Here is a 9,095-nt window from a genome sequence, read left to right as displayed (position 1 = left end):
GTTCTGAGGGGGGCGGGAAGTGGGAGGGGCAGGGGCGGGGCCAGGGCAGGACGGGGGCGGGGCTCCTCCCGTCCTCTTTTTTGCTTGCTGAAATATGGTAACCCTAGCTTTAACATGTACTGAAGTCCAACAAATATACCCAAATCAATGAGCAGTAACTAGCCAACACCTGGCACATGCAAAGTCTATAAGGCAAAACAAATAAGATTTTCTGTTAAGCCAGCTTCTCCACCACCATCAAACCTAAAGCCTTTTCCAAGGAACTGCAGGGGATTTTATGCTGAGCTCCTCTACCACTGGGCCTTGAGACAAGGTTATTGTCTCCTCTCTAGCCTGTTTCTAAATGAAAAGTAGATTTGCATGGCTCCCCTTCCACTTTTGGCAGTGTTTAAAGTAGATTGAAACCAGAACTCACTGCACCATCCACTCGAGGGGTGGGTGGGGTTGTTGGGAAGTACTGCTCCCCCAAACCGTGGAGCTGCAAAAGGGGAGAATGACATTCTGTGCAGGAAGCGTTTTACTGTCACTCCTGCAGATCCCTGTATTGTCTCATACACACTCATGCTGCCTCTCTGCATGTTTTGGTCAGGGAATGTATCCAGTTGTCCTATCCAGGAAGTTTTATAATAACTTACATTATGGGCTTTCAGTTCGCCCAGGCCAAAGGTACAAAGAAGATATTGAAAAAGAAAGGAGGAGAGAAAGAAAAACCGAACAAGAAAAATGGATTGCCCTTAAGGAGACAGAATTTTAGGAAAAGACAAGATTGGACTGCAGGATACATCTAATCTGGAAAAAGTCCCCTGGGATGGGGCAAATACTCTGAGCTTTTTTCATTGCCTGGGCAATGACAAGGATAGGGAGGAAAGAGAGCAATTACTCACCCTCCCTATTGAGAACCTTTTCGCTTCCCAGGAGGGGGCGGGGGTGGAATCCCTTAGGAGTGATTTTTGTTCTGTATCCTACTCCCTCTTGAGTCTTGCTGCTCTCATCACATGCCAGCAAACAGCACAAGGAGCTTATGACCTCTTTGCAAGCTGATACCTGCCTCCAACTATACTGCCCACCATGCTTGTCTGCTGAGAGCAGACTGCAGTTTCACTCCTGCTCCACTGAAAGGATTCCATTCTGACTCTACAGCTTAGAGTTACAGTACAGTATATCTCTGAAAGCAACAAGCCAGCAGTGTCCAAAGGAAATTATTTAATAGCTCATCTTAAATAACATGACAATGTCAGCATGTGAACAATTTACACCTGTTAAAGGTTGTACAATATTTCCTGTTATTTTTACAATATATCCAGTGCATATGTTTGGAAAATATAAACTAATATTCTCCTGTCAGTGTTTCACTATATATTCCAGAGTCACTATTCCTTAAAAAGCAAAAAACAAAACAGATTGACATTGAAACAGAGGTGCAAAGCAACATGATATACAAACAAAATGGGTTTTTAATAGAAAAGAACAGGGTTAGGAACTTAACAGCTTTTTTTTTAAAAATTCAGCTTTACAGCTGCAATCTATAAATACAGAATACAAAATGCAAGTTTTACATGCTATTTCCCCCGATATTTAGTGTTATTCCAACTGAAGTTTAACTAGCAGTGCTCTTCCAGAATAGAAAAACGCATATCTTTAAGAGCAATAATATTATGTATTTACATATAAAGTTATGAAGTGTTTGAGAATATAAATTAATAACAACACAGACACAAAAAATAAATTTACTATGAAATAAATAATTCAACGGGTTTACATACCATGGAATCTGTAGAGTACAAAAGCTGTTCATTATAATATATATATATATATAATATTATAATATAATATATAATATACAGGTTATGGGGCCCAATTCTGCAATCACTTAGACATGTGTGTCACTTTAAGCATGTGACTAGTCCTGCTGAATTCAATGGTACTCCTTGTGGGAGTGAGCCCTACCAACAGCGGGTCTGCTCACATGCTTAAAGTTGGTACATATTTAAGTACCTTGGTGAATCGGGCCTAAATGATGGCAGGATCAGGCCCTGCAACAGACTTTGTATGAGCAAATGGAAATGCTGTCATGTGTTTGGTCTTATTCTTGTGAGCTGAGATACTGTTGGCATTCAGGGTCGCCTTTCAGCTCAGGAGATCCAGGAATTCTTTTCCCACTCCTTGGATAGACACACCAACATCCAGCAGGCTCTCCAGCCAGTGAAGTTTCACACTAGGATGATTGGGGGGGGAATGACACTATGAAACTAAATGCATAAGTGTTTGGAAATAGCAAGAACTACAAATCAGGAAGCTGCACTGCACAGGGGTTTTGTATTATCACACCCTATTCTTACAGAACCTCTCACCCTCCTCATTCATGGCTTAGATTTTAGAAACCATATACCAAATGGGCCTGTGACCCCAGTTGAACTACGCTGGATGCAACATTGCAGCCTACTAGTATTTAAAGCAATTGCAAAATTCGGCTTGCTGACTTCCTGACGGACAGTCATAAATTTCTCCTGGGGGAGGGGGAGGGAAGGCAGAGTGTAGAAGCTGGGGGTAAGAACACTGACGCAGGGGCCTGATTCTCACTCCACTGAAGTAAGTGGGAGTTTGGACATTGATTTCAGATGGTGCACCTAAGTCAACGGCATGTCACTCTGTGTTAGAATAGAGCAAGGGGGGGAGGGGATTGGGTTGTCGGGGTGTGACGGAAGGATGAAATCAGGAATGCAAACAGTGGAGACTGTGGATGTGGTGTAAATTTAAGGGACCTCGAATGGACTGGTAAATTTTCTTGACAGTTTTTCAAGGTTATATTAAATCATGACAAATCATCCAGAATTTGGAGATTCACGCTAGTCTCAGCCATGAAAAGGCAGATATGGACTAAGCACGTATGGATGGAGTTTAGCCTAAAGTCTGAATTCCTTCCATGTTAGATTTAATCTGGACTCTTATTATTTGAATATAGTGTTGTGATTCTTCTAAAAAGGGGAGGAACTTAACCCATGTACATGGTCATGCGTACAAGACTTCTGTGAACCTGATATAATAGCCAAAGTTTGTAGATTGTTCTTAATATCCATTCGTAATACATCTCATAATGGCTTCTTCAGATTAACTATACTGTTTATGAATCTTATCAGTAATATCTTCCATATGCAATGTATTCAACTGTATTTTGTGTTCTATTCTTAGAAGGATAATCTCATCTCAAAACATGGAGGGTAAAATCCTGACCGGATGTCCATGGGGCCCTAGAGTGACCAGATGTCCCGATTTTATAGGGACTGTCCCGATATTTGGGGTTTTTTCTTATATACGCTCCTATTACCCCCCACCCTCTGTCCCAATTTTTCACACTTGCTGTCTGGTCACCCTAGGCCTAGTGTCACCCACAGTGCATAGATTTCCTTCCCTCTACATAGGCCTTATTACACAATCACCATGCTGACTACAAAGCATATTGTGAATGTAGATCGGCTACGAATGACATAATGGATTAGGAGCATAGAGATGGAATTTGTTTAAGGATAGGCAGGAGGTTAAAGTACTTTGGAGGGGCTCTGTACTGCATCTGTTCTATGTATAACAAGAGGACTTTGGCCTCCTTTTCTGCTAATCTAAGCATTAAGATCACATAAAAAGAGAAAAAAGAAAAGAAACCCAATTTGCTCCAAATCTGAAAACTCAATATTCTTATTTTCACGATCAATTCATATAGCCACTGAAAACTCTGAGTTTGGGGATCAGTGATTATAATGGAAAGTTGGCGGTAACTGACCACTAGTAGCGTGAAAGGGCAATAAAAAGAAAAATACCTGTTTGCTGTGGTAAAATCCATTCTTGTTGCAGTTTGGTAAATAGAATTTGTATATGTCTTCTCCAGTTCTCTGTTGAGCTTTAGCTAATTTATCCAGTGCTCTGTAGAGATCTTTCTGGCAAGGTCCCTGAAAGAATATTTATATATGTAATGTAAATGCTAACTTAAAAAAAAAAAACTGTAAAAATCGGCATAAAGTCAACTAAGAGATGAAGCTGCAATTTGGGCCTAAAATCTTCATTTTGACATATTGCCTGCAGTTTCCATTCATGTCACTAACTAGGAACCAAAATGGAATATTCAAGGATGGCATTTAGCCCTTTGTCTTTTAGTCATTAGGGTTATTTTCTGATCCCAAAAACCTGAGGATTTATGTTCCTAAATTCCCATGCATTCCCCTTACTAAATAATCACATTAATGGTTAGACACTATTGGCCATATCATCAGCTGGTATAAATCAGGATAGCCCTGTTGACTTCAAAGAAGCTATCCCAGTTTATACCACCTTAGGATCTGGCTTTACATTTTCAGGCATGTACGTTTCCTGTGTTATTTTTAATGTATACAGAATAGGCTTTTTGTAAAAATGAATACCATAATGTTTGTTGCCCTCTGTATGTACCGTATTGATATTGCAGGAGTAGATGGCAAATTCAGTCAAATGAATCATTATTCCTGATACATGCACAAAACATAATAAAATGTTTCATTTTCAAAGATTCTTACTTAAAAATTATTTTCTGGTATTTATTTTTGCAAATAATTATAATATAGTTAAACAATTGGACATGGTTGTCAACCAATCCTTAAAATGTACTGGACAATAATTTTATAGCAAAGGATCATATCAAATCAGTAATAAGAAACAACAAAATCCAGAAAAATGTAAAATTGAGGGTAACATACGCTCTGTAATTCTCATTGTTTAAAAAAAAAAAAAAAGCATCACTGCATGAACAAAGAACTGAACAGTAGCCAACATGTTTAATGTTGAATAATGGTAAACAGGAGTGCTAAGATCAAACTAATATTTTTACTTTAACAAAACAAAAATAACCTGAGTGTGTGATCCTGCAAAAATTTACATAGTGGAACCCTCATGTAAGCACCTGTGGCCTCAATTCAGGAAAGCACTTAAGAAAACATAAAGCTCAACTTTAAGCTCTGAAGTCAATGGGACTTAAACAGAATGCTTAAAGCTAAGCATCTGCTTAAATGCTTTGCTGAATACAAACAGACTAAGGCCTGGTCTACACTAGGACTTTAATTCGGATTTAGCTGCCTTAATCCGAATTAACCCTTCACCCGTCCACACTACAGAGCCAGTTAATTCGAATTAAAGGGCCCTTTAAATCGATTTCTGTACTCCACCTCGACGAACGGAGTAGAGCCTAAATCGATTTTGTTAATTCGAATTAGGGTTAGTGTGGACGCACACCACCGAATTACTGTGTTTAAGTTAATGGGGTAGTGTGGCCGCACACCACCGAATTAATGTGGTTTAAAACCGAATTAAGGTGCTTAGTGTGGCCGCGCACAATCGAATTTATACAACCTGTTTCCCAAATTCGAATTATCTAAATTCGGATTAATCCTGTAGTGTAGACATACCCTAAGCATATGCTTCTGTGCTCCTTTGAACTGGGGCCCATACAAGTAAGGACTACTACTGTAAGGGTTGCAGGATTGGTTCCATACCACATCTCTATCCAGTTTAGATCCATCCACGTTCTACAAATACTCTGGATGATGCCTTCTAACTTCTATTCTTTGGTGCCCTCAAGTGGTGCTTTAAATTACTGATATACACACCACGCTGGATTTTAATAGTCTGGCAGTGTCAAATGTAGAAATTAATCATTATTATTGGCCTTCCTAAATGTTTTATGTGCACGTGTTTAATATTATTTTGTGATCGTAAATAGGCAAATATATGTGGTTTTAGCTAGTATCTCATTATCAGTGTCTGGAATTTCTGGGCATTGGAGAGCTATGACATAATCAGGTATTTATCATGGGATAAAATTTACCTCCGTGCAGGGGCTTACAAAGGGCTTAAGTGATACAGAGACCTTTTGCATTTACTTCTAATTTGCCTATCATTTAAGCACCCGATCAAGATATTCCAAAGGAAAAGGGCTATTGGCCAGTTGCACAAAATAATGTGAAGTCAATGGAGCTGCTAGGCTCATATTAAAATTTCATTCTGAATTTTCTGAATTCTAAATCAAAAGTTTATTAATAAAATGCTACTTGAAAGCTTGTAGGAGAACCCACCTGCTCCTTCCATTTCTTTAGTTCGGTGATTCTCTTTGCTTTCATGTTTTCATAAGCACTGATGGCGTTCCAAGGCACAGACTCGTCCTGGCCAGTGGGAAACGTCAGTTGATAGTTAAACAGCTGATCCTCTGCTACGTCAGTACTTTCTGGAGGTGCATCCTCAGGTTCCAGAGAGTCTATATGAGAACAACGTACCATTAGGGTAATAATCTATGATACAGTAATCTTCTGCATTTATTTGAGTAAACCAATAAAATGAGTCTAAGAAAAGTCAGTTAGTTCTAGTAGTTCACACAGGAATTAAACTGTACTTGTGTATCACAGCAAAATAAACCCGTCATAAATTTGTGTCAGCACAAATATAGCAGAGGGTCTTTCATGAGTCAATTATTTTGTTACCATTTAGAATGCAAACTATTAGAAATGAATGATCTCACCCAACCATGGTATGCAGTGCAGGTGGTGGGCTAAACTAGAGGAGACTCAAATCAAAATTGTAACCAACTTGGAGCCTTCAATAGTGTAAGGAGGTGCAGTTTTCAATCTTTGAAGGGATTGCCCCAACCATGTACTCATGGCATGTTTCAGTTAGTTCCAGGGCCTAGCTAACACATGCCAACAAAATAATTCATCCAGATAGGCAACAGATCTGGCCAACATGCAGTAGATCAAATAAACAGGGACAACCCCAAACAATGAAGCACTCAGGCCCTGATTCAGCAAGGTACCTGTACCTAACTTTAAGAACGTGAACAGTTCCATGGAAATCAACAGAGGCTGTTAGCACTCATTGAAACTACTCATATGGTTAAAGTTAGGCACATACTTAAGTCTCTTATTGGATCAGGGTCTTAAACAGTAAAAAACAAGTGAAAAAATATCAATTAGTACTTTTCCTGTGATAATATTTTGGGCAAACTGAGGGGGACAAGAGTGTAAAATCACCTACTGGCCCTTTTTACCTGGATTTCAATCACAAAAATTGCTGAAATTCTGCAATAATATCCAAATGCATTTCTCCTTGTAATGCATCTCAGCCACTTGAGCAACTGTGACTGGTTTTGCCCTCAGTGCAAAAATCTTATATCCACTACCATCTAACCATCTGTTACAGTTCAAATTAAGTTTTTCATGATCTTCTGACCCTTTAACACTAAACAAACAAAAAAACAATAGATTCCTCTGAATCCCTTTCTAATGAGGTGTAGCTGATTCTGACTCTTCCACAACCTATGGTTTTGGTTTCTCCCTTGTCCTGCCTTCTCACCTTGATACTGCTATAAGCTTGTCTGAACCTTGGAAGGGGATGTGTCTGAGGGAGAGTGGCTCAAACTATGGGAAATTTTGTCTAGAAAAAATTGCTGATTCTACCCCCAACCCTGTTTTGCATCCAAATTTTAAACTTTTCTAAATTTTCCAACCAGCTCAACCATAGCTGATCATTGTCAATGCCCCTCTCCTTCAGTGGTGCTGGAACTAGGGGTGCTGCTGCACCCCCTGGCTTCAAGTACAAATAACAAACACCAAATTCATGGTTTCCATCAGCAGCACCCCCACTGTAAAAATTGTGCCAGCACCCTCGCTCTCCTTCTATCACTGCTTATTCCATGCACCCTGTTCCCACAGTATAATCAACAGTAGAGAGGCTTTAAGTTCTGTATAGCACCTGCCATAAGAAGCCTGGCGTATATGTAGGGAGACACAGTATTGATATACCTGCAGCCTCTGCCATCCGCATCCCTTCTGCATCTGCTGTTGGCAGGCATGCCCCTTGCCCACGGGTCAGGGCATACAGGGGTCTGAGCTCCCCTGGCCGCACCTGGCAGCTGAGCCCCTGGCCACAGCGCGCTGTGTACACCCCACAGGCCTCCCCCATCTGGAGGGCACAAGTCTGGCAGCAGCCACAGCCCGGCTGATGGGCCCTCTCTAGGCAACCGGCAGCCACCGGCGGGCACAGCGCCAGCTTCTCCTCCGTGCAAGGGGCACAGTGCAGCGGCTGGAGGGCGGCCCCGAAGGCGAGGCGTGGGCCGAGGAGCAGCAGCCAGCAGCCGCAGATCAGAGCCCTTCTACCGGTCATGGTGGCGGGGAGCTGGGTCCGCTACACCCAGTGGCTACAGGCTGCAGAGGCGGATTATTCACAGGCGAGCCCAACCGCGGCCCTTTATACCCTGCTTTGCCTGCCTATTAATCTTTAACCCCAGGTTAGCTATTATCTGAGCGGGAGGGTTGGAGAAGCATCCTGTCATTGGTAGTTCGGATCCCCTGCCTCTCTCGCCCCCTTCAGGTCTCTCCCCCCCCCCCTTTATTAATTTTTCTCTTTAAAGTTGCAATCATACTTTTATTTGTTCCGCTCTGCCCCAGCCTGCTTGAAAAACAGGCGTGGGAGTGAGCAGAGGGGAAACGGATGGTGATGGGCTGTTGTTTTTCCTTCTTTCTCCTTTTGTTTGTCACCAGACTCTCCTTTTTCTGGACGCCCAATAAAGATTTAAATATAAAAAGGAGGGGGGGGGGAGGCGGCGGGGGAAAACCCCTTGACACAGAAGAAGCTGACCTAATAGCTCCACAGCAATGAAGGAGGGGAAAAAAACACAACCCCCCTTGTTTAATTTTCGTCATGTGGCTGTAGGTTATGAGGACACAGACATACCAAGCGAGAGGCCCCGAGGGCAATAAAACTATCAGGATCCGGTAACTACTGAACGCATGCACGTAGGAGCTCATGTCATTAACCTGTTTGGAAGGATTGTTTAGCCAAGATTGGGCTGGTTTCCTGTGGATGTGCTCAGTTTCTGCTGCTCTTTGATGAAAGTTACGGGGGGCGGGGGAGGGATCTCAGCCATGAGCACTTGCTGTTGTGGGAAAACAATGCTTGTCAACCAGATAGAGAAGAAATGTATCTTTCCTGCATCTCTCCGCCACTTTGCCTCCCCATCTCGTCTCAAATCTCATCTGACAACATTTGTTTTCTCTTTTGCATACAGTGGTTGTCACTAAAATAAA

The 9,095-nt window shown here is 41.6% G+C and overlaps 1 protein-coding gene across 1 annotated transcript; it reads right to left on the bottom strand.

The window, feature by feature from the left end:
• Positions 1 to 1,970: 1,970 nt before the first annotated feature.
• Positions 1,971 to 8,206, bottom strand: LOC113407033 (insulin-like growth factor-binding protein 1). The gene is made up of 4 exons (XM_026654117.2): positions 7,812 to 8,206; positions 6,093 to 6,271; positions 3,813 to 3,941; positions 1,971 to 2,215 (listed from the first exon to the last, which is right to left on the bottom strand). The coding sequence occupies exons 1-4, from the start codon at positions 8,170 to 8,172 to the stop codon at positions 2,084 to 2,086; spliced, it is 801 nt and encodes a 266-aa protein (XP_026509902.1). The 5' UTR covers positions 8,173 to 8,206; the 3' UTR covers positions 1,971 to 2,083.
• Positions 8,207 to 9,095: the final 889 nt, after the last annotated feature.

This window comes from Terrapene carolina, unplaced genomic scaffold (assembly GCF_002925995.2).
Source record: "Terrapene carolina triunguis isolate 2854851 unplaced genomic scaffold, T_m_triunguis-2.0 Scaffold180, whole genome shotgun sequence".
Taxonomy (NCBI): Eukaryota; Metazoa; Chordata; order Testudines; family Emydidae; genus Terrapene; species Terrapene triunguis.
The sequence above is the reverse complement of the archived record's forward strand: the minus strand, read 5'-3'. Positions and strand labels throughout refer to the sequence as shown.